At 42.4% G+C, this 25732-nt stretch overlaps 1 protein-coding gene across 1 annotated transcript in view; it reads right to left on the bottom strand.

Moving 5' to 3' along the window:
• The window catches only part of LOC311120477 (uncharacterized protein), a 79038-nt gene that overhangs the window by 14596 nt on the left and 38710 nt on the right, over window positions 1-25732 (bottom strand). The window contains exons 2-3 of the mRNA XM_084195061.1: window positions 14635-14765; window positions 14327-14504 (exon numbers count right to left, since the gene is read on the bottom strand). Coding sequence (XP_084051187.1) covers window positions 14327-14504; window positions 14635-14765 — 309 coding nt within the window. The remainder of the gene's footprint in view (window positions 1-14326; window positions 14505-14634; window positions 14766-25732) is intronic.

Here is a 25732-nt window from a genome sequence, read left to right as displayed (position 1 = left end):
GACAAACACCAAAACCTGCCCGAGCAAGGAGGAGGGGCAGCCTCGGCTGAATTCGTGACAGTACCCCCCCCCCCCCCCCTTGAGCCAATGTCTCCACACTGTCAGAGCTCGGACAACAGCCAGCAGCTCCCGATCACCAACGCCGTAGTTCTGCTCCGCCGGGCTGAGCTTCTTAGAGAAGAACGCACAGGGGCAGAGCTTGGGTGGCGTGCCCGAGCGTTGAGACAGGACTGCTCCCATCCCAACCTCGGACGCATCCACCTCCACTACAAACGGTAGTGATGGATCGGGGTGGGCCAGTACCGGGGCCGAGGTGAACAGTTCCCTCAGGTTACTGAAGGCCCTGTCAGCCTCAGCAGACCAGCGGAGCTGGGACGGCCCACCCTTCAACAAGGATGTAATGGGAGCTGCGACCTTGCCAAAGCCCCGGATAAACCTTCGATAATAGTTGGCGAAGCCAAGGAAGCGCTGCACCTCCTTTACCGTGGTTGGAGTCGGCCAATTACGCACGGCTGCAATGCGGTCGCCCTCCATCTCCACACCTGTGGTAGAAATGTGGTATCCGAGGAAGGAGACGGACTGTTGGAAAAACATACACTTTTCTGCCTTAGCATGAAGGTCATTTTCCAACAGTCGGGCCAGCACTTTGCGAACCAGGGACACATGCTCGGTGCGCGTAGCGGAATACACCAAGATGTCGTCGATGTAGACCACTACACCGCGACCAAGCATGTCCCGAAACACCTCATTCACAAAGGACTGGAAGACTGAGGGAGCATTCATCAAACCATAGGGCATCACCAGGTATTCATAATGCCCCGTGGTTGTGCTGAATGCTGTCTTCCACTCATCTCCCTCTCGGATACGCACCAGGTTGTACGCACTCCTGAGATCTAATTTAGTGAAGAAGCGCGCTCCATGCAATGACTCAACCACTGACGGAATGAGGGGGAGAGGATAACTAAATCTAATCGTCTCCTTGTTCAGTGGTCGACAGTCAATGCACGGGCGCAGACTTCCGTCCTTCTTCTTCACATAAAAGAAATTTGAGGATGCGGGTGAAGTGGAGGGACGTATGTACCCCTGGCGCAGGGACTCGGTGACATACAGTGGGGAAAAAAAGTATTTAGTCAGCCACCAATTGTGCAAGTTCTCCCACTTAAAAAGATGAGAGAGGCCTGTAATTTTCATCAAAGGTACACTTCAACTATGACAGACAAAATTAGGGAAAAAAATCCAGAAAATCACATTGTAGGATTTTTAATTAATTTATTTGCAAATTATGGTGGAAAATAAGTATTTGGTAAATAACAAAAGTTTCTCAATACTTTGTTATATACCCTTTGTTGGCAATGACACAGGTCAAACGTTTTCTGTAAGTCTTCACAAGGTTTTCACACACTGTTGCTGGTATTTTGGCCCATTCCTCCATGCAGATCTCCTCTAGAGCAGTGATGTTTTGGGGCTGTCGCTGGGCAACACAGACTTTCAACTCCCTCCAAAGATTTTCTATGGGGTTGAGATCTGGAGACTGGCTAGGCCCCTCCAGGACCTTGAAATGCTTCTTATGAAGCCACTCCTTCGTTGCCCGGGCGGTGTGTTTGGGATCATTGTCATGCTGAAAGACCCAGCCACGTTTCATCTTCAATGCCCTTGCTGATGGAAGGATGTTTTCACTCAAAATCTCACGATACATGGCCCCATTCATTCTTTCCTTTACACGGATCAGTCGTCCTGGTCCCTTTGCAGAAAAACAGCCCCAAAGCATGATGTTTCCACCCCCATGCTTCACAGTAGGTATGGTGTTCTTTGGATGCAACTCAGCATTCTTTGTCCTCCAAACACGACGAGTTGAGTTTTTACCAAAAGGTTCTATTTTGGTTTCATCTGACCATATGACATTCTCCCAATCCTCTTCTGGATCATCCAAATGCACTCTAGCAAACTTCAGACGGGCCTGGACATGTACTGGTTTAAGCAGGGGGACACGTCTGGCACTGCAGGAATTGAGTCCCTGGCGGCGTAGTGTGTTACTGATGGTAGGCTTTGTTACTTTGGTCCCAGCTCTCTGCAGGTCATTCACTAGGTCCCCCCGTGTGGTTCTGGGATTTTTGCTCACCGTTCTTGTGATCATTTTGACCCCACGGGGTGAGATCTTGTGTGGAGCCCCAGATCGAGGGAGATTATCAGTGGTCTTGTATGTCTTCCATTTCCTAATAATTGCTCCCACAGTTGATTTCTTCAAACCAAGCTGCTTACCTATTGCAGATTCAGTCTTCCCAGCCTGGTGCAGGTCTACAATTTTGTTTCTGGTGTCCTTTGACAGCTCTTTGGTCTTGGCCATAGTGGAGTTTGGAGTGTGACTGTTTGAGGTTGTGGACAGGTGTCTTTTATACTGATAACAAGTTCAAACAGGTGCCATTAATACAGGTAACGAGTGGAGGACAGAGGAGCCTCTTAAAGAAGAAGTTACAGGTCTGTGAGAGCCAAAAATCTTGCTTGTTTGTAGGTGACCAAATACTTATTTTCCACCATAATTTGCAAATAAATTCATTAAAAATCCTACAATGTGATTTTCTGGATTTTTTTCCCTCAATTTGTCTGTCATAGTTGACCTGTACCTATGATGAAAATTACAGGCCTCTCTCATCTTTTTAAGTGGGAGAACTTGCACAATTGGTGGCTGACTAAATACTTTTTTTCCCCACTGTATGTCTCCATAGCCTCTGTCTCCGCCTGCGACAGGGGATACACATGACTCCTGGGAGGTACAGGTGTATACCCAAAGGTTTATTGCGCAATCCCCCGCCCGATGAGGTGGTAATTTAGTCGCTTTATTTTCAGAGAAGACTTGTGCCAAATCATGGTATTTGAGGGGAATGTGCACGGTGGAGGCACCGTCTGGACTTTCCACCGTGGTTGCACCAACGGAAACACCCATACACCTACCCTGACACTCTCGCGACCACCCCCACCGTCAGAATCCTCTGCGGCCATGAGAAAGTGGGGTTGTGGAGTGCTAGCCATGGAATACCTAACACCACAGGGAAAGCAGGAGACTCAATGATGGAAAAAGTGACCTGCTCACAATGCGTCTCCTGTGTGATCATGGTGACTGGTACCGTGACTTCCTTTATCAACCCGGACCCTAATGGTCGACTATCAAGTGCTCTGATGGGGCGTGGAATGGCTAGGGGAACTAATGAAATGCCCTGGCGGCGTGCAAAAGTTTTTTCCATAAAGTTCCCAGCTGCGCCTGAATCGACTAGCGCCTTACACTGGGGAACTCTCATGTGATCAGGGAAGTATATGGGTATAGTACAGTGCTTAGCAGAGGGCTCTGAACCAGAGTGGGTGCTCAATACCTGGGGTTATGCGAGAGTGCCCTGCCGGCCGCCTCCTGACCCAAAAGAGCGCTGACGACAACGTGTGGTGGAATGTCCCTTCGTGCCGTCCGAGTGGCACTGGCGCTGTCGTCCTCCGCTCTCTCGGTACGTGGTACCACCCAGCTCCATGAGCTCTGGATCCGCGTCGGTCGGGGCGGGAACGGGCAGACCTCCTCCAGGACGCCCTCTGGTTGCCAGCAGGTTATCCATACGAATGGCCATGTTCACCATTTCGGTAAAAGACAAACTGGTGTCATGGCAGGCTAGCTCCCGTTGGACATCCTCCCGTAGATGGCACCAGAACTGGTTGATCAGGGCCCGCTCGTTCCACCCGGACCCTGCTGCCAGGATCCGGAACTCCAGCACGAACTCCTGTACTGTCCTCGTCCCCTGCCTCAAGTGGACCAGCTGCTCACCCGCCTCTCGACCCTCGGGCGGGTGATCGAAAACCGCCCGAAATAGGCGGGCGAACTCCCTGTAGTCCTCCAATGCGGCTCCTCCTTCTCTCCAAACCGCATTGGCCCACTCCAGGGCTTTCCCTGAGAGGCAGGAAATGAGGACGGACACCTGCTCTCAATCTGATGGCGCCGGCCTGACACTGGAGCAGTACTGCTTCAGTTGGAGAAGGAATCCCTGACATAGAGCCGGCGTCCCATCGAACGCCAGAGGTCGGGATATCTGGATACCTCGGGGTGCTGTGATGTAGGTGGCTGGATCCGGTTGGCCAGCTGGTCTCGATAGATCGGGTCCTCTTTTCTCCAGGCGATGGACGACCTGAAGAACCTGATCCATCGCTTCCCCCAAGCTGGCCAGCATCCTGGAATGCTCCTGGACCCTTGCCACGATTCCAGGTGTGCACTCTTCTCCCGCTGACTCCATGGCGGGTGAGTGATTCTGTGATGAGGTTTGAATGACGGAGTCAGGCGCAGGAGGTAAAACACAGAAATCCAGAGTTTATTCAGTGTAGCGTATATAGTGACAGAACGAAACTAGCACAAGGGAAAATCAACCATGGCTGCAATCAAGTAAAGAGCTCAACCGAGCTACTCACTTTCACAACGAACAATCACTCACAAAGGACAAGGGGGCAGAGGGAACACTTATACACAGACTAATGAGGGAATGAGTACCAGGTGTGTGTGATTGACAAGACAAGACAAGACAAAACAAATGGAGTGATGATAAATGGAGCGGTAGTGGCTAGTAAGCCGATGACGACGAACGCCGAAACCTGCCCGATCAAGGAGGAGGGGCAGCCTCGGCTGAATTCGTGACAATGTGTTTGAAGTAAAATATGTTTGAAGTAAAAAGTATTTTCCGGGAAGGCCTGAGTTTGAACAGTTCAAACAGTTGGTAAGTTTTGTAGTGAACTTGTGGAACTGCTGTGTAGTGAGCTTGTGACCCCTTGTAGAATGAACAGGAACAAGTCCTTTCAGGGTAGGTCTGCCTGAGTATAAGTAAGTCTGAGGCTTGTCCTGTGAACACTACGAGAGAGACGAAACCTCCAGAGAGAGAAACCACAGACAACTCGTGGGGGTTACAAGCAGACAAGGACCATGCTCATTATACATTTTTCTAAGAAAGGAATTAAAAACACTTTCCAAAAAAAAGAAAACATATATTGTGTAGTATTGTGTAGTAATAACATGTATGATCTATATAAAGATCTTTAGTAATAAAACATTAATATTTAATATTACATAGTAAACTTTAATACATTTTTTGAAGATAATAAAAGGTTTGAAATAACATTTTAATTTACCTTCAATGAATTACATCTCTCTCTCTCTCTCTCTGTCTCTCTCACTATCACTATATCTCTCCCCTTGGGTGGGAATGTTAAGGGTCAAGAAGATGTGAATCTAGGGGGGCCCTTGCACATAGGGGAACTGTATGTAAACAAAATTATTAACAACTTGGAAACCCAAGTCTCTTTGAAACATATGTTTCTGTTTACGAAGGAATAAATGATTAACAGAATATAGACCACAAAAAATATATATAGACAGGTGTGTGCCTTTCCAAATCATGTCCAATCAATTGATTTTACCACAGGTGGACTCCAATCAAGTTGTAGAAACATCTCAAGGACGATCAATGGAAACAGGATGCACCTGAGCTCAATTTCAAGACTCATAGAAAAGGGTCTAAATACTTAAGTAAATAAGGTATTTCTGTTGTTTCTATTTAATACATTTTCAAAAATTTCTAAAAGCCTGTTTTCGTTTTGTCATTATGGGGTATTGTGTGTTGATTGCTGATGAAATTGTTTTATTTAATCTATTTTAGAATAAGGCTGTAAGGTAACAAAATGTGGAAAAAGTCAAGGGTTCTAAATACTTTCCGAAGGCACTGTTAGTGATTGAGGAGAGAGCATCATTGCTATATTCTAATTACAATTATTGACCTATAAGGGAACACATGACCAAAGCAAGGCGTGACCTAAAGTGCTATGAAAAAGTATTTGCCCCCTTTTTAATTTTCTCTACTTTTGCATATTTGTGATACTGAATGTTATCAGATCTTCAACCAAAACCTAATATTAGATAAAGGGAACATAAGTGAACAAATAACACAACAATTACATATTTATTTCATAAACAAAGTTATGCAACACCCAATTCCCCTGTGTGAAAATTCCAAAACTTCCAATTTGTTGCTTTTTAGCAATTTTCATGTAGACTTGATTGTGTGTTTTGGATCATTGTCTTGCTGCATGACCCAGCTGCTCTTCAGCTTCAGTTCACAGACGGATGGTCTGACATTCTCCTGTAGAATTCTCTGATACAGAGCAGAATTCATGGTTCCTTCTATTAAGGCAAGTCGTCCAGGTCCTGAGGCAGCAAAGCTTTTCGCCAGGCATTACTGGAACCATGTCGTCCAAAAAGTTATACTTTTGAATCATCTGTCCATAGAACGTTCTTCGAAGAGTCTTGATGATCATCCAGGTGCTTTTTGGCAAACTTGAGTCAACTTTTTGGACGAGATGGGTCCCATTATGCCTGGCGAAAACCAAACACTGCATTCCACAGTAAGAACATCATACCAAAGGTCAAGCATGGTGGTGGTGGTGTGATGGTTTGGGGACGCTTTGCTGCCTTTTTTTTTGCTACCAGGCAAATTTGTATATTGTTTTATGCAGATTTTAGAATATTCACATGAAAATCTACCAGTGGCAGGCTTGTAAATGCCCACAGGAAAGTCGAACGAGGAACTCTTCATTGAGACAATGATGAAACAGCAATCTGTGGGCGAGTTGTGGTGGATATTATAAAATAAGGATCTGCTGGAGTCTAAGTCGAACCAAGATTCTTTATTTCTGAGCTCAGAGAGAATAACAGAGTTACACAGTGCAGTGTAGACAGTATGAATTCCAAAGCATTGGGTGATGAGCACATATCTTTAAAGTTTCCTGTTCCTGGACAGGACTTTATTTGTACAAGGATGCAGGTGCAAGCTGGTTTGCTACACAGGATGATACTCCCAAGAACAGGAGATCATAATAGGACAGTTTTCTCAAGGTTAGTCACATACTCAGTTATGTGGACACCATGCAATTAAAATGTTCCATTACAGAGTCAGATAACATTTATTTAATTAAATAATCAGTGGGCCAACAATGCAAATGTAAACAATGGAGCAAATGCATCACATCCAAATATAATTTGATTATTAAGTTTTAAAAAAGGACAATTTAAACACATGGAATCTGATCTAGTCTATATTCAAACTGACAAACTCTGTTCAATGAATGTATATATGTTTAAGTATACTTTGTATAAACACATTTCATTTGGTATAAACAAGTAAACACAATCTCAGTCAACAATATAAGACAATGGGAGCACTGTGTATGTCCTCTGATGAACTTAAAGTCAATGTGATGTGAAATATCAATTTACACACTAGGAGAAGTAATTATTCTCTCCTGTGTGGATTCTCAGATGAGCTTTCAGATTTCCTAAATGGATAAAACTCTTTCCACACTGGGAGCAGTGGTACGGCTTCTCCCCTGTGTGGATTCGCTCATGAGCTTTCAGGTGTCCTAAATGGCTAAAACTCTTTCCACACTGGGAGCAGTGGTAAGGCCTCTCCCCTGTGTGGATTCTTGCATGACTTTCCAGGGTGTCTAATCGGTTAAAACTCTTTCCACAGTTGGAGCAATGGAAAGGTTTCTCCCCTGTGTGGATTCGCTCATGAGCTTTCATGTTTCCTATGTGGTTAAAACTCTTTCCACACTGGGCGCAATGGTGTGGCTTCGCTCCTGTGTGTGCCCTCTCATGTCTTTTCAGGGTGTCTAACCGGTTAAGACTCTTTCCACAATGGGAGCAGTGGTAAGGCTTCGCCACTGTGTGTATTTGCTGATGAGATTTCAGGTTGTCTAACCGGTTAAAAGTCTTTCCACACTGGGAGCAATGGTATGGCTTCTCTCCTTTGTGTGTTCGCTCATGAGCTTCCAGCTTTCCTAACGCTTTAAAACTCTTTCCACACTGGGCACAATGGTGTGCATTCTCTCCTGTGTGTGTCCTCTCATGTCTTTTCAGGCTTCCTAACTTGGCAAACCTACTTCCACACTGGGAGCAGAGGTGTCGTCTTGCTGGTTTGGACGTCTCTGGTTCCTCCGACTTTGGTTTTTCTCCTGTCAAAGACAGTGTTTATTTAAAGAGAGACCTGAATGAAACCTCCACTTAATAAAACCACCTTGCTATGAAATTTAATCCAAATCAGATCCCTCAATAACCTGAGGACAGTTTTCAAACATTGTATCAATTAAAACAATCATAGTGTGATTTCAAACAAATGATGTTTTAGAGCTTCATGGTAATTACTGATACATTTTTATTCATTCTGTTTTATAAGTCAGAACACAAAAAACGAGACAGTTCTAGGACACTCAAGACACAGACATCTCTGGATTCCTATTGTGCAGGTGGTTGTAAATGTATAACCTTAATAGCTGTATGATACAGAATGAGACCTACACATTTCCTTCAACCTAAAATAAGTAAAGAAGTAATTTTGTGTGGAAGTCCTAAACTTTTTAAATTTTTATAATTGGAGACAGACAAAGTACATCAGTAACATCTCCCCATTGTCGAAAGAGTCCGACACTGCTGTTTAAATGGCAATTTTTCTGATTTAGAAATTCACAAATTTTTAACATTTTGACAATCACTAATTTCATGATATTTTGGGTAAAGTCAAAAAGAATGTGAAATATTTTGTTCCTAAAAATATAAACGCAACATGTAAAGTGTTGGTCCTATGCAGGAATAACCACTGGAGATGTTACCAGAGAATTGAATGTTAACTTCTCAACCATAAGCAAACTCCAACGTCTTTTTAGAGAATTTGGCAGTACATCCAACCGGCCTCACAACCGCAGACCACGTATAACAACGCCAGCCCAGGACCTCCATATCATCTGAGACCAGCCATCCCGACAGCTGATGAAACTGAGGAGTATTTCTCTCTGTAATACAGCCCTTTTGTGGGGGAAAATGTATTCTGATTGGCTGGGCCTGCCTCCCAAGTGGGTGGGCTTATGCCCTCCCAGGCCCACCAATGGCTGCGCTCCTGCCCAGTCATGCTAAGTCCATAGATTAGTGCCTAATGAATTTATTTACATTGACTGATTTGCTTATATCAAGGCTGCCCAACCCCCCTCTTCCTGGAGATGTACCGTCCTGTGGGTTATCAGGCCAGCTCTAATTTAACACACCTGATTCTACTTATTAGCTGCTCAACAAGACCTTAACAAGCTGAATCAGATATGCTAAATTAGAGTTGGACTGAAAACCTACAGGACAGCAGATCGCCAGGAAGAGGGTTTGGCAGCCCTGGCTTATATGAACTGTAAATCGTTGAAATGGTTGCATGTTACGTTTATATTTTTGTTTAATAAATATACACTACCAGTCAAAAGTTTTAGAACCGACTCATTCAAGGGTTTTTCTTTATTTTTACTATTTTCTACATTGTAGAATGATAGTGAATATATCAAAACTATGAAATAACACATCACAATCATGTAGTAACCAGGAAAGTGTTAAACATATCAAAATATATTTTATATTTGAGATTCTTCAAAGAGCCACCCTTTGCCTTGATGACAGCTTTGCACACACTTGGCATTCTCTCAACCAGGTTCATGACCAGGTTCAAATGCATTTCAATTAACAGGCGTGCCTTCTTAAAAGTTAATTTGTGCAATTGATTTCCTTCTTAATACGTTTGAGCCAATCAGTTGTGTTGTGACAAGGTAAGGGGGGTATACAGAAGACAGCCCTATTTTGTAAAAGACCAAGTCCATATTACGGCAAGAACAGCTCAAATAAGCAAAGAGAAACAACAGTCCATCATTACTTTAAGACATGAAGGTCAGTCAACACGGAACATTTCAGGAACTTTGAACGTTTCTTCAAGTGCAGTCACAAAAACCATCAAGCGCTATGATGAAACTGGCTCTCATGAGGACGGCCACAGGAATGGAAGACCCAGAGTTACCTCTGCTGCAGAGGATAAGTTCATTAGAGTTACCAGCCTCAGAAATTGCCGCCCAAATAAATGCTTCACAGAGTTCAAGTAACAGACACATCTCAACATCAACTGTTCAGAGGAGACTGTTTGAATCAGACCGTCATGGTCGAATTGCTGCAAAGAAACCACTACTAAAGGACACCAATAAGAAGAGACTTGCTTGGGCCAAGAAACACGAGCAATGGACATTAGACCGGTGGAAATGTGTCCTTTGGTCTGGAGTCCAAATTGGAGATTTTTGGTTCCAACCGCCGTGTCTTTGTGAGACGCGATGTGGGTGAACGGATGATCGCATGTGTATTTCCCACTGTAAAGCATGGAGGAGGAGGTGTTATGGTGTGGGGGTGCTTTGCTGGTGACACTGTCTGTGATTTATTTAGAATTCAAGGCACACTTAACCAGCATTGCTACCATAGAATTCTGCAGCAATACGCCATCCCATCTGGTTTGGGCTTAAATGGGACTATCATTTGTTTTTCAACAGAACAATGACCCAACACACCTCCAGGCTGTGTAAGGGCTATTTTACCAAGAAGGAGAGGGATGGAGTGCTGCATCAGATGACCTGGTCTCCACAATCCCCCAACCTCAACCCAATTGAGATGGTTTGGGATGAGTTGGACCGCAGAGTGACGGAAAAGCAGTCAACAAGTGCTCAGCATATGTGGGAACTCCTTCAAGACTGTTGGAAAAGCATGCCAGGTGACTACCGCATGAAGCTGTTTGAGAGAATGCCAAGAGTGTGCAAAGCTGTCATCAAGGCAAAGGGTGACTACTTTGAAGAAACTCATAAAATATATTTTGACTTGTTTAACACTTTGTAGGATACTACATGATTACATGTGTTATTTCATAGTTTTGATGTCTTCACTATTATTCTACAATGTAGAAAACAGTAAAGAAAAATAAAGAAAAAAACTTGAATAGTAGGTGTGTGCATTCGGAAAGTATTCAGACCCCTTGACTTTTTACACATTTTGTTACGTTACAGCCTTATTCTAAAATTGATTTATTTTTCTAATTGATTAATTTCCCCTTCATCAATCTATACACAATACCCCATAACGTCAAAGCAAAAACAGGTTTATATGAATTTTGGCACATTTATTCAAAAAGAAAACCTGAAATGTCACATTTATGTAAATATTGAGACCCTTTACTCAGTACATTTTTTGAAGCACCTTTAGCAGCGATTACACCCTAGAGTCTTCTTGGGTATGACGCATCTTTTCTGCAGATCCTCTCAAGCTCTGTCAGGTTGGATGGGGAGCGTTGCTTTACAGCTATTTTCAGGTCTCTCCAGGGATGATCGATCTGGTTCAAGTCCAGGCTCTGGCTGGGCCACTCAAGGACATACAGAGACTTGTCCCGAAGCCACTCCTGCATTATCTTGGCTTTGTGCTTTTGGTCATTGTCCTGTTGGAAGGTGAACCTTTGTCCCACTGAGGTGCCGAGCACTCTGGAGCAGGTTTTCATCAAGGATCTCTCTGTACTTTTCTCTGTTCATCTTTCCCTCGATCCTGACTAGTCTCCAAGTCCCTGCCACTGAAATACATCCCCACAGCTTGATGCTGCCACCACCATGCTTCACCGTAGGGATGATGACAGGTTGACGGGCTGTCATGTGCTTTTTTCTGAGGAGTGGATTCCGTCTGGCCACTCTACCATAAAGGCCTGATTGATGGAGTGCTACAGAGATGGTTGTCCTTCTGGAAGGTTCTCATATCTCCACAGAGGAAGTCTGGAGCTCTGTCAGAGTGACCATTGGGTTCTTGGTCACCTCCCTGACCAAGGCAATTCTCCCCCGATTGCTCAGTATGGCTGGGCGGCCAGCACTAGGAAGAGTCTTGGTGGTTCCAAACGTCTTCCTTTTAAGAAGGATGTTGGCCACTGTGACCTTCACTACTGCATAAATATTTTAGTACACTTCCCCAGATCTGTGCCGTGACACAATCCTATCTCGGAGCTGTAAGGATCATTCCTTCGACCTCATGGCTTGGTTCTTGCTCTGACATGCACTGTCAACTGTGGGACCTTATATAGACAGGTGTGTGCCTTTCAAAATCATGTCCAATCAATTGAATTTACGACAGGTAAGTTGTAGAAACATCTCAAGGATGACCAATGGAAACACTGCAAAGGGTATGAATACTTTTGTAAATAAGGTATCTGTTTTACATTTGTAATACATTTGCAAAAAAAAAACGGTTTTTTTTTGTCACTTAAGGGGTATTGTGTGTAGATTGATGAGGGGAAAAAATTATTTTTGTCAATTTTAGAATCAGGCTGTAAAGTTCTGAGCTGAGCTAAAGGGTAGAGCTTCCGCTTTCAAGGAGCAGGACTCGAACCCCGGCTTCGATGCTCGTCGGATGTGGCAGGGCTTGCAAACTATTACGGACTACAAAAGGAAGCACAGCCGCGAGCTGCCCAGTGACACAAGCCTATCAGACGAGCTAAATGACTTATAAGCTCACTTCGAGGCAAGCAAAACATGCATGAGAGCATCAGCTGTTCCGGACGATTGTGTGATCACGCTCTCCGCAGCCGATGTGAGTAAGACATTTAAACAGGTCAACATTCACAAGACCGCAGGGCCAGATGGATTACCAGGACGTATACACCGAGCATGCGCTGACCAACTGGCAAGTGTTTTCACTGACATCCACAGATGGTGCAATCTCTATTGCACTCCACACTGTCCTTTCCCACCTGGACAAAAGGAACACCTACGTGAGAATGCTATTCATTCATCATCACTACAGCTTACCTTTCAACACCATAGTGCCCTCAAAGCTCATCACTAAGCTAAGGAACCTGGGACTAAACACCTCCCTCTGCAACTGGATCCAGGACTTTCTGATGGGCCGCCCCCAGGTGGTAAGGGTAGGTAACAACACATCTGCCATGCTGATTCTCAACACAAGGGCCCCTCAGGGGTGCGTGCTCAGTCCCCTCCTGTACTCCCTGTTCACCCATGATTATATGGCCAAGCACGACTTCAACACCATCATTAAGTTTGCCGACAACACAACAGTGGTAGGCCTGATCACTGACAACAATGAGACAGCATATAGGGAGGAGGTCAAAGACCTGCCAGTGTGGTGCCAGGATAACAACCTCTCCCTCAACGTGACCAAGACAAAGGAGATGATTGAGGACTACAGAAAAAGGAGGACTGAGCACACCCCCATTCTCATCGACGAGGCTGTTGTGGAGCAGGTTGAGAGCTTCAAGTTCCTTGGTGTCCACATCACCAAAAAACTATAATGGTACAAACACACCAAGACAGTCGTGAAGAGGGCACGACAACGCCTACTCCCCCTCAAGAGACTGAAAATATTTGGCACGGGTCCTCAGATCCTCAAAAAGTTATCCAGCTGCACCATTGAGAGCATCCTGCCTGGTTGCATCACCGCCTGGTACGGCAACTGCTCGGCCTCTGACTGCAAGGCACGACAGAGGGTAGTGCGTTTGATCCAGTACATCACTGAGGCCAAGCTTCCTGCCATCCAGGACCGCTATTCCAGGCAGTGTCACAGGAAGGCCCAAAACATTGCAAAGGACTCCAGCCACCCTAGTCATAGACTGTTCTCTCTGCTACCGCATGGCAAGCGGTACCAGAGCGCCAAGTCTAGGTAAAAAAGGTGTCTTAACAGATTCTACCCCCAAGCCATAAGACTCTTGAACAGTTAATCAAATTGCTACCTGGACTATTTGCATTGTTCCCACCCCACCCCCATTTTTACGCTGCTGCTACTCTCTGTTTATTTTCCATGCATAGTCACTTTACCTCTACCTACATGTACATATTACCTCAATTACCTCGACTAACCGGTGCCCCCGCACATTGACTCTGTACAGGAACCCCCTGTATATTGCCTCGCTACTGTTTTTTATTGTTGCTCCTTAATTATTTGCTATATTTCTTTTTTCTTTCTTAAAACTGCCTTGTTGGTTAAGGGCTTAAGTAAGTAAGTATTTCACTGTAAGGACTACACCTGTTGTATTCGACGCATGTGAAAAATAACATTTGATTTGTTCTAGAGTATTGTAAAGATAGGGGGGTGACTGGGACAGGCAATGTAACATCCATAATGTTTTTAGGAAAAGTTTTTGTAAAACATGCACCTTACATTGGATCATCTTGAAACTTTCTCTCTAAATCTAACTTTCATCAAGGTTTTATATAGTCTATTGGTTTCTCTCTTTCATTGGCAGAATCCTTTTTCAGTGTTATGATATTCATAACATCCATATCCACCAGTCTATCTTCATGTCAACTAACAGAACTGTCTACTGTGGTGGAAATATACCAGTCTGTCTTCATGTCAATTCACAGAACTGTCTACTGTGGTGGAAATATACTATTTTATTTGTTCAAACTAAACTACAGCACTTACTTTGATGAGTCAGATCTGCTCCTTTCTTCTCTTCTCCTCCTCTCACAGTTCCACTCAGCCCCGTTGTTTTCCTGCAGTCCACCAGCCGCACAGACAACCTCTTCAGACCCAGCAATAAGGTGCTACTGGGAGAGGTACGACATAGGGACTCTGGGAGGGCGGAAGGGCTAGCGTTGTCCTGGTAACCATATAGAGGGGACACAGACACATGTAATTATGGATGCTGATGTCACTGTTGTCATAAAGTGCTTTACAGAAACCCAGACCCCGATAGAGCAAGCTGTATGCTAGACCAGACCAAGCTGTACCATCTGGTGTTCTGATCTGGAGAGACTCTTCTCTGCCTCGTCAGCATCAGGATGTTGTTGAGGCTCCCCAGAGGATCCATGATAGTCATGACTCTCTCCTGTGTGAACGAGAACATCAAACAGATGGTAAACTTATGATCTGTTATAATCACAGGGTCTTACAAGAGGCATGAATGTGTCTAAACAGGGCCTTAAATTGCCACTTTCATTGTGCTTTTATAAAATCATGTTTGATGCAAATGTAAAAGGGTCTTTCCACAAAATGGATGCCCTTTGATATTTTAAATAGAAATTAAGCACCAATATTGAATTTTAAAAGCCTGTTATATTAGATGAAGTGCACTTTAATGTAGACCACATGGAGAATTCAATAAATCTAATTTAAAATATATGTACCAATTGCAGATTGCCCCTTAAACAATTCCTACAGTACTGAACAACATATTCAAGTATATAACATCAGTAGAATGTCCCTTTAAAAACACACATTAGTTCAAGAACTGCATAGTTTGTGCCCCTGTTTTAAAGACAGTACTCACTGGTGTTAATCGGACCTTCAGTCTCCTCCTCCTCCTTTTTCACTCCCAAAACGTCTTCCTCCTCTTTTATTGAGATAGCCTCCTCTTCCTCTTTTACTCCAAAAGGTTCTTCCTCTTCTTTTACTACATTCTCTTCTTCTTTCAATGTCATGGCACCTTCCTCCTTTTTGATTCTGAAAGTTTTTACCTTCTCCTCTTCCACTCTGACAACCTCTTTCCCATCTTCCTCTTTCACTGTAATATCATCCTCTTCTTCTTTCAATGTGATAGCCTCCTCTTCCTCCTTTTTCATTCTGAAAGCTTCTTCCTCTCCTTTCACCAGAGCTTCTTTCTCCGTCTAGTTTAGTGAGCTCAAGCTCCGGGCGATTAACCTAGTGCAGTATCAATTTAACACATTTGCTCATTTAACAAGCAAATTATGTTTAAATGAACTAGTAGACACGTAAACATAATTATGTTATAAACACTAAGATTAAATACGCAAGATTGGCCTTAAGAGCTTCAATGTTTCGGTTTTATGTTCGCTAGCAAACTACCGCCTGTTTGAACCAGTAGTATTTTGTCGCTGTTGAAGAGGCCTCCCGTCCCGGCCACTAGAATATACGTCACGAAAGAAGCATCACCTGAAAGTCTCACATCGCCATCTGCTGACTGGAGTGGGTAACGCAGATTGGGGAAAAAATCAAGCAACGTCATGAGAAGTAAATTCAAATCAACCAGATGTTATGTTTTCTGTTATTTCTTACAGCCAATACTTTCCTCCAGGGCAGTTACTTCTTACAGCCAATACTTTCCTCCAGGGCAGTTACTTCTTACAGCCAATACTTTCCTCCAGGGCTGACCTGCCCATTAGGCAGGATTGGGTGACAGATTGACGAGGGTGTCTTATTCCAAGCTGTGTAGCTGTTAGCGATTATGCTAATTTAACCATCTTCTGGTTGATGGAAAAGCTTTCCCAAAAACCTTGTCAATTAAATGTTAACTACAAAGTAGTCTGTGCTTACCTGGCAGAATGATATCATGATTATTTGCATCAATCCAGTTGTGATTTGTTCAGCAAACTCTGCAATCACTTGTGCAACAGAGACACCACTAACCAAGCAAGGCTCTTGCTGGTGCCTCTTGAATTAAAGGGTATCTACACCCAAAAATGAAAATGTCAAAAGTGGTCTCCTGATGTGGTTTAAGTATTGTTGTGGACTTAGAATGTTGTTGTTTTTCTATTAACAGTGTGATTTTGAGAGCGAAAACCAGAAGAACAGGGACAAATCAGATACCTGGAAAAACTACACGGAGAAAAACGTTCAAACAAACAAACAATGTAATTAGGTAAAACATTTTACTGTTTTGATGAGGCCCTAAATATTCTATCCATTTTCTCTCATTACTGGATTATCTAGGGATAGTGTAGAGTAACAGCTGTATCCCTGCAGTGACCTTTAACCTCCCTGCCCCTCAATACTTATTCCACTGGATCAAAGCTTCAGCCAGGTAGGATACATGATAGTGGCAACACATGGAGCTGGGTTGGATATAGTCATGGTAGGATACATGATAGTGGCAACACATGGAGTTGGGTTGGATATAGTCATGGTAGGATACATGATAGTGGCAACACATGGAGTAGGGTTGGATATAGTCATGGTAGGATACATGATAGTGGCAACACATGGAGTTGGGTTGGATATAGTCATGGTAGGATACATGAAAGTGGCAACACATGGAGTTGGGTTGGATATAGTCATGGTAGGATACATGATAGTGGCAACACATGGAGTTGGGTTGGATATAGTCATGGTAGGATACATGATAGTGCAACACATGGAGCTGGGTTGGATATAGTCATGGTAGGATACATGATAGTGGCAACAAATGGAGTTGGGTTGGATATTGTAATGGTAGAATACATGATAATGGCAACACATGGAGCTGGGTTGGATATCGTAATGGTAGAATACATGATAATGACAACACATGGAGTTGGGTTGGATATTGTAATGGTAGAATACATGATAATGGCAACACATGGAGTTGGGTTGATGTAGTCATGGTAAGCTACGATATTTCATACAATATACTATTTTGACTGCAATTGTGTTGGTTATTGTTACTAAGGGCAGCATTTATTCCAGGTCAAAATAGTTTTGCAAAATACTTCACACATTATATTGGAACTGTTGAATGTCATCTTCCATAAATCAGGCAGCCCCATACAGTAGAAAGAGTAGTAGTCAATAGATTAAGGACATGCAGCCCCATACAGTAGAAAGAGTAGTAGTCAGTAGATTAAGGACATGCAGCCCCATACAGTAGAAAGAGTAGTAGTCAGTAGATTAAGGACATGCAGCCCCATACAGTAGAAAGAGTAGTAGTCAGTAGATTAAGGACATGCAGCCCCATACAGTAGAAAGAGTAGTAGTCAATAGATTAAGGACATGCAGCCTATACAGTAGAAAGAGTAGTAGTCAGTAGATTAAGGACATGCAGCCCATACAGTAGAAAGAGTAGTAGTCAGTAGATTAAGGACATGCAGCCCCATACAGTAGAAAGAGTAGTAGTCAATAGATTAAGGACATGCAGCCCCATACAGTAGAAAGAGTAGTAGTCAGTAGATTAAGGACATGCAGCCCCATACAGTAGAAAGAGTAGTAGTCAGTAGATTAAGGACATGCAGCCCCATACAGTAGAAAGAGTAGTAGTCAGTAGATTAAGGACATGCAGCCCCATACAGTAGAAAGAGTAGTAGTCAGTAGATTAAGGACATGCAACCCCATACAGTAGAAAGAGTAGTAGTCAATAGATTAAGGACATGCAGCCCCATACAGTAGAAAGAGTAGTAGTCAATAGATTAAGGACATGCAGCCCCATACAGTAGAAAGAGTAGTAGTCAATAGATTAAGGACATGCAGCCCCATACAGTAGAAAGAGTAGTAGTCAGTAGATTAAGGATGATCTGATTAGATGATCATCGTTGCGACTTTATTGGTTAGAAATAATGCGGTAATTAAAAGGAATGTACTCCTCCGGTTGTTATTTCCTTTGCAGATGATCTCCAATCATATCACTGAGAAGTTCTTTAAAACAAATTCACAGAGCTATGTCAATATTTATTTGGTACAACATGTGACCTCAAATTAAATTAGAAAAACTCAAATTGCCAATCAAAAAGGGAGGCTTGGCTGTACCTAGCTGTCAGTATTATCACTGATCTACACTATTTAAGTTCATTTCTGAGTGGATTGAGCAACACCCAAGCTTACACACACACACACAAAGACACACACACACACACACACACAAAAACACACACACACACAAAGACACACATACAAAGACACAAATACAAAAAAGACACACACACAAAGACACACACACACAAAGACACACACACACAAAGACACACACACAAAGACACACACACACACACACACAAAAAGACACACACACACACACACACAAAGACACACATACAAAGACACACACACACACACACACACAAAGACACACACACAAAGACACACACAAACAAAGACACACACACAAAGACACAAACACACACACAAAGACACACACACACACACAAAGACACACACACAAAGACACACACAAAGACACACACACAAAGACACACACAAACAAAGACACACACACACACACACAAAGACACACACAAACAAAGACACACACAAACAAAGACACACACACACACACAAAGACACACACACAAAGACACACACACACACACAAAGACACACACATTGAATTTAGGTTAAAAGTTGGGTGAAAAAAAGACGAAATGCCCTTACATTGATGACTTTTTGCAAAGGTCTTCACATACAGTGGGGGAAAAAAGAATTTAGTCAGCCACCAATTGTGCAAGTTCTCCCACTTAAAAAGATGAGAGAGGCCTGTAATTTTCATCATAGGTACATGTCAACTATGACAGACAAATTGAGGAGAAAATCACATTGTAGGATTTTTAATGAATTTATTTGCAAATTATGGTGGAAAATAAGTATTTGGTCACCTACAAACAAGCAAGATTTCTGGCTCTCAAAGACCTGTAACTTATTCTTTAAGAGGCTCCTCTGTCCTCCACTCGTTACCTGTATTAATGGCACCTGTTTGAACTTGTTATCGGTATAAAAGACACCTGTCCACAACCTCAAACAGTCACACTCAAAACTCCACTATGGCCAAGACCAAAGAGCTGTCAAAGGACACCAGAAACAAAATTGTAGACCTGCACCAGGCTGGGAAGACTGAATCTGCAATTGGTAAGCAGCTTGGTTTGAAGAAATCAACTGTGGGAGCAATTATTAGGAAATGGAAGACATACAAGACCACTGATAATCTCCCTCGATCTGGGGCTCCATGCAAGATCTCACCCCGTGGGGTCAAAATGATCACAAGAACGGTGAGCAAAAATCCCAGAACCAAAAGGGGGGACCTAGTGAATGACCTGCAGAGAGCTGGGACCAAAGTAACAAGGCCTACCATCAGTAACACACTACGCCGCCAGGGACTCAAATCCTTCAGTGCCAGACGTGTCCCCCTGCTTAAGCCAGTACATGTCCAGGCCCGTCTGAAGTTTGCTAGAGTGCATTTGGATGATCCAGAAGAGGATTGGGAGAATGTCATATGGTCAGATGAAACCAAAATAGAACTTTTTGGTAAAAACTCAACTCGTCGTGTTTGGAGGACAAAGAATGCTGAGTTGCATCCAAAGAACACCATACCTACTGTGAAGCATGGGGGTGGAAACATCATGCTTTGGGGCTGTTTTTCTGCAAAGGGACCAGGACAACTGATCCGTGAAAAGGAAAGAATGAATGGGGCCATGTATCGTGGGATTTTGAGTGAAAACCTCCTTCCATCAGCAAGGGCATTGAAGATGAAACGTGGCTGGGTCTTTCAGCATGACAATGATCCCAAACACACCGCCCGGGCAACGAAGGAGTGGCTTCGTAAGAAGCATTTCAAGGTCCTGGAGTGGCCTAGCCAGTCTCCAGATCTCAACCCCATAGAAAATCTTTGGAGGGAGTTGAAAGTCCGTGTTGCCCAGCGACAGCCCCAAAACATCACTGCTCTAGAGAAGATCTGCATGGAGGAATGGGCCAAAATACCAGCAACAGTGGGTGAAAACCTTGTGAAGACTTACAGAAAACGTTTGACCTGTGTCATTGCCAACAAAGGGTATATAACAAAGTATTGAGAAACTTTTGTTATTGACCAAATACTTATTTTCCACCATAATTTGCAAATAAATTCATAAAAAATCCTACAATGTGATTTTCTGGATTTTTTTTCTCAATTTGTCTGTCATAGTTGACGTGTACCTATGATGAAAATTACAGGCCTCTCTCATCTTTTTAAGTGGGAGAACTTGCACAATTGGTGGCTGACTAAATACTTTTTTTCCCCACTGCAGATTGTTTGGGTTGAAATGACGTGGAAACAACATTGATTCAACCTGTTTTTGCCCAGTGGGGTATTGTTTGTGTGAGAGAATATAGTAGATGGTTGCTGTCAAAGTGATTGATGTGTTTTTCTGTGTCCTTTGGTTGTTCTCTCGTTGACCTGTTAATGACATCCTCTCTGGATGTTCTCACCATATTTAGTGTGTGATTATCTAACTTTACAGTGCAGCTGTTCCTTTGAAGTAAAACATGTTTGAAATAAAAAGAAAATGGGCTGGTCATTGATGTGGCGTGTAGTGACCTTGTTGAACTTAAAGAAATGTGTTTGAAGGCCTGAGTTTGAACTGTTCGAACAGTTGGTAGGTTTTGTAGTGAACTTGTGGAACTGCTGTGTAGTGAGCTTGTGACCCCTTGTAGAATGAACAGGAACAAGTCCTTTCAGGGTAGGTCTGCCTGAGTATAAGTAAGTCTTAGGCTTGTCCTGTGGACACTACGAGAGAGACGAAACCTCCAGAGAGAGAAACCACAGACAACTCGTGGGGGTTACAAGCAGACAAGGGCCATGCTCATTATACATTTTTTCTAAGAAAGGAATTAAAAACACTTTCCAAAAAAAAGAAAAAATTTATTGTGTAGTATTGTGTAGTAATAACATGTATGATCTATATAAAGATCTTTAGTAATAAAACATTAATATTTAATATTACATAGTAAACTTTAATAATTGTAATATGTATGTTTAAATGTCTGTACTAAATGTTTTGAAGATAATAAAAGGTTTGAAAGAAAATGTAATTTACCTTCAATGAATTACATCTCTCTCTTCCTCTGTCTCTCCCTCTCTCTGTCTCTCTCTGTCTCTCTTCCTCTGTCTCTCCCTCTCTCTGTCTCTCTCTGTCTCTCTCACTATCACTATATCTCTCCCCTTGGGTGGGAATGTTAAGGGTCAAGAAGTTGTGAATCTAGGGGGGCCCTTGCACACAGGGGAACTGTATGTAAACAAAATTATTAACAACTTGGACACCCAAGTCTCTTTGAAACATATGTTTCTGTTTACGAAGGAATAAATGATTAACAGAATATAGACCACAAAAAATATATATAGACAGGTGTGTGCCTTTCCAAATCCTGTCCAATCAATTGAATTTACCACAGGTGGACTCCAATCAAGTTGTAGAAACATCTCAAGGATGATCAATGGAAACAGGATGCACCTGACCTCAATTTCAAGTCTCATAGAAAAGGGTCTGAATACTTAAGTAAATAAGGTATTTCTGTTGTTTCTTTTTAATACATTTTCAAAAATTTCTAAAAGCCTGTTTTCGTTTTGGCATTATGGGGTATTGTGTGTAGATTGCTGAGGAAATTGTTTTATTTAATCTATTTTAGAATAAGGCTGTAAGGTAACAAAATGTGGAAAAAGTCAAGGGGTCTGAATACTTTCCGAAGGCACTGTTAGTGATTGAGGAGAGAGCATAATTGCTATATTCTAATTACAATTATTGACCTATAAGAGAACACATGACCAAAAGCAAGGCGTGACCTACAGTGCTATGAAAAAGTATTTGTCCCCTTTCTAATTTTCTCTACTTTTTCATATTTGTGATACTGAATGTTATCAGATCTTCAACCAAAACCTAATATTAGATAAAGGGAACATAAGTGAACAAATAACACAACAATTACATATTTATTTAATAAACAAAGCTATGCAACACCCAATTCCCCTGTGTGAAAAAGTAATTTCCCCCATACACTCAATAACTGGTTGTGCCACCTTTAGCTGCAATGACTCCAACCAAATGCTTCCTGTTGTTGAACTGTCTCTCACGTCGCTGTGGAGGAATTTTGGCCCACTTTTCCATGCAGAACTGCTTTAACTCAGCGACGTGTGGGTTTTCAAGCATGAACTGCTCGTTTCAAGTCCTGCCACAACATCTCAATTGGGATTAGGTCTGGACTTTGACTAGGCCATTCCAAAACTTCCAATTTGTTGCTTTTTAGCTATTTTCATGTAGACTTGATTGTGTGTTTTGGATCATTGTCTTGCTGCATGACCCAGCTGCTCTTCAGCTTCAGTTCACAGACGGATGGTCTGACATTCTCCTGTAGAATTCTCTGATACAGAGCAGAATTCATGGTTCCTTCTATTAAGGCAAGTCGTCCAGGTCCTGAGGCAGCAAAGCATCCCCAAACCATCACACCACCACCACCATGCTTGACCTTTGGTATGATGTTTTTACTGTGGAATGCAGTGTTTGGTTTAATAAATACAAATAAAAATGTTGGACTGGACAGTTAGCTAACTGGCTACCAATCAACCTATTGTGTGTATTGAACATTCATATTGGACTGGACAGCTAGCTAACTGGCTACCGATCAACCTATTGTGTGTATTGAACATTCATATTGGACTGGACAGCCTTACCTATAGAGTAGCACCACCACCCATCAGCCAGTTCTCTTCTTGATGTCAAAGCCTCAGTGTATTGTTGCTATAGGAGTTTTTGATTAATAATCCTATTTATTTCAAGCCACACTAAGATGTCACCATACTGTTCCTTTAAAGCCTAGCTCTGTAAGATATAAATCATCAGAGTGGCCCACCAACTTAAATGTAAACAATGGAGCAAATGCATCACATGTAAATATCACTTGATTATCAGAGGGGTATACTACGGAGCCAGATAGAACTACTGAGACATTCCAAATCAGGCTTCATCCATATCATGAAGGTGGATGTTGATCCAACCATTTCAAAAGTAATGACGGGGCTGATGGAAACAGGATATGCGGGTACAATTGTATAAATGACGACAGACACTTTGTTCGGTCGTTTTACATGGTGGGGTCTTTTTGTGTCAGTAAAAATGTATAAGCGAGAAATGGCAAATATTGATATAATAACCATCATATCGAAATTAACTTGGAGTCATGCGATGATATGTTGTGTGGTCCTCCCACTACGACTTGGGAACCCATGCAGTTTATTACACTACAGATGAAATAAGTTATGAACTTCACAGGGTGGTGAAAGTGCACGTGATGAACTTGATGCTCCGTTCCAATACATTTTTCTGGTCTAATTCTGGTGACATGATGATCGATGCTTGGTTGCCATTTGACATATAAAATAATATCTCTCTTCTCCATAATAATCTCATCATGTAGGTAGCCTACCCGCACTGTATCTGGGAGCTGTTGGCTACAGTGCACGTGCCAAGAGCACGTTTGCTACGTAACGCAACAGTTGTTTAAAACCATCAGTAGAGTTGAAAATGCGATGGAAACCCATTTAACTTTTATTTTTCATGGGAATTTATCAGCAAAATTATTTTCTGGTGCACTACGTCATCACGCAAAGCCTTATATCCGCAATAAGTCTGTTTGATGGAAACATTTCTGGTGGGAAAATGTGTATGTTTCATGCAGATTTTAGAATATTCACATGAAAATCTGTCACAAATTGCATGGAAACTTAGCTACTAAGGTGGATATTGATCCAAAATGTCACCCGTCATTGGATTTAGGTTGCCAGGTCAGTGAAAAATAAATAAAAATACATCTGTTTTCGGCTTTAAACATATCCAATCCGTTTTTCCACATTGCTCTAACATCATCACATGGAATTTTGTTGTTGAAATGACGTGGAAACAACGTTTATTCAACCAGTGGCAGACTTGTAAATGCCCCCAGGAAAGTCAAACGAGGAACTCTTCATTGAGACAATGATGAAACAGCAATCCGTGGGCGTATCTTTAAAGTTTCCTGTTCCTGGACAGGACTTTATTTATACAAGGACTCGGGGGCAAGCTGGTTTGCTACACAGGATGATACTCCCAAGAATAGGACATTATAATAGGATAGTTTCACAAGGTTAGTCACATGCTCAGTTATGTGGACACATACAATTAAAATGTTCCATTACAGAGTCCGTTAACATTTTCATTTAATTAAATCATCAGTGTGCCAACAATGAAATGTAAACAATGGAGCAAATGCATAACATCCAAATATAATTTGATTATCTGTAGAGCTGGAGGAATGACACACCCAGATAAACACACACAGAGTTTAAAAAATGACAATTTAAACAAATGGAATCTGATCTACTCTATATTCAAACTGACAAACTCCATGTTCAATTCATGTTTTCTAATAAAAACATACAAATAAATGTTTAAGTATACTTTGTATAATTACATTTCATATGGTATAAACAAGTAAACACAATCTCAGTCAACAATATAAGACAATGGGAGCCCTGTGTATGTCCTCTGATGAACTTTAAGTCGATGTGAAATATCAATTTACACACTAGGAGAAGAAATTAATTATACTCTCCTGTGTGGATTCTCAGATGAGCTTTCAGGTTTCCTAAATGGATAAAACTCTTTCCGCACAGGGAGCAGTGGTAAGGCTTCTCCCCTGTGTGGATTCGCTCATGAGCTTTCAGGTGTCCTAACCGTTTAAAACTCTTTCCACAGTGGGAGCAATGGAAAGGCTTCTCCCCTGTGTGTATTTGCTCATGAGCTTTCATGTTTCCTAAGTGGTTAAAACTCTTTCCACAATGGGCACAATGGTGTGGCTTCTCTACTGTGTGTGTCCTCTTATGTCTTTTCAGGCTTCCTAACTTGGTAAAACTCTTTCCAATCTGGGAGCAGAGGTGTCGTCTTGCTGGTTTGGACGTCTCTGGTTGATCCGACTTTGGTTTTTCTCCTGCCAAAGACAGTGTTTATTTAAAGAGAGACCTGAATGAAACCTCCACAAATTTCATCCAAATCAGATCCCTCAATAACCTGAGGACAGGTTTCATCAATTAAAACAATCTTGGTGTGATTTCAAAACACAAAGCACATCTGTAACATCTCCCCGTTGTCGAAAAGAGTCCGACACAATTTTGTGCACTAATTTGTTTACATCCGTGTTAGTGAACATGTCTCCTTTGCCAAGATAAGGCATATCAAGAAGCTGATTAAACAGCATGATCATTACACAGGTGCACCTTGTTCTGGGGACAATAAAAGGCCACTCTAAAATATGCAGTTTTGTCACACAACGTAAATATTGAGTCCCTTTACTCAGTACTTACAGGACAGTAGGTCTCCGGGAAGGGGGTTGGGCAGCCCTGGCTTATAT

Source organism: Coregonus lavaretus, assembly GCF_964263955.1.
Source record: "Coregonus lavaretus genome assembly, contig: HAP1_SCAFFOLD_47, whole genome shotgun sequence".
NCBI classification, from domain to species: Eukaryota; Metazoa; Chordata; class Actinopteri; order Salmoniformes; family Salmonidae; genus Coregonus; species Coregonus lavaretus.
Note: the sequence above shows the minus strand (reverse complement) of the source record. Positions and strands in the feature narration are given on the sequence as shown.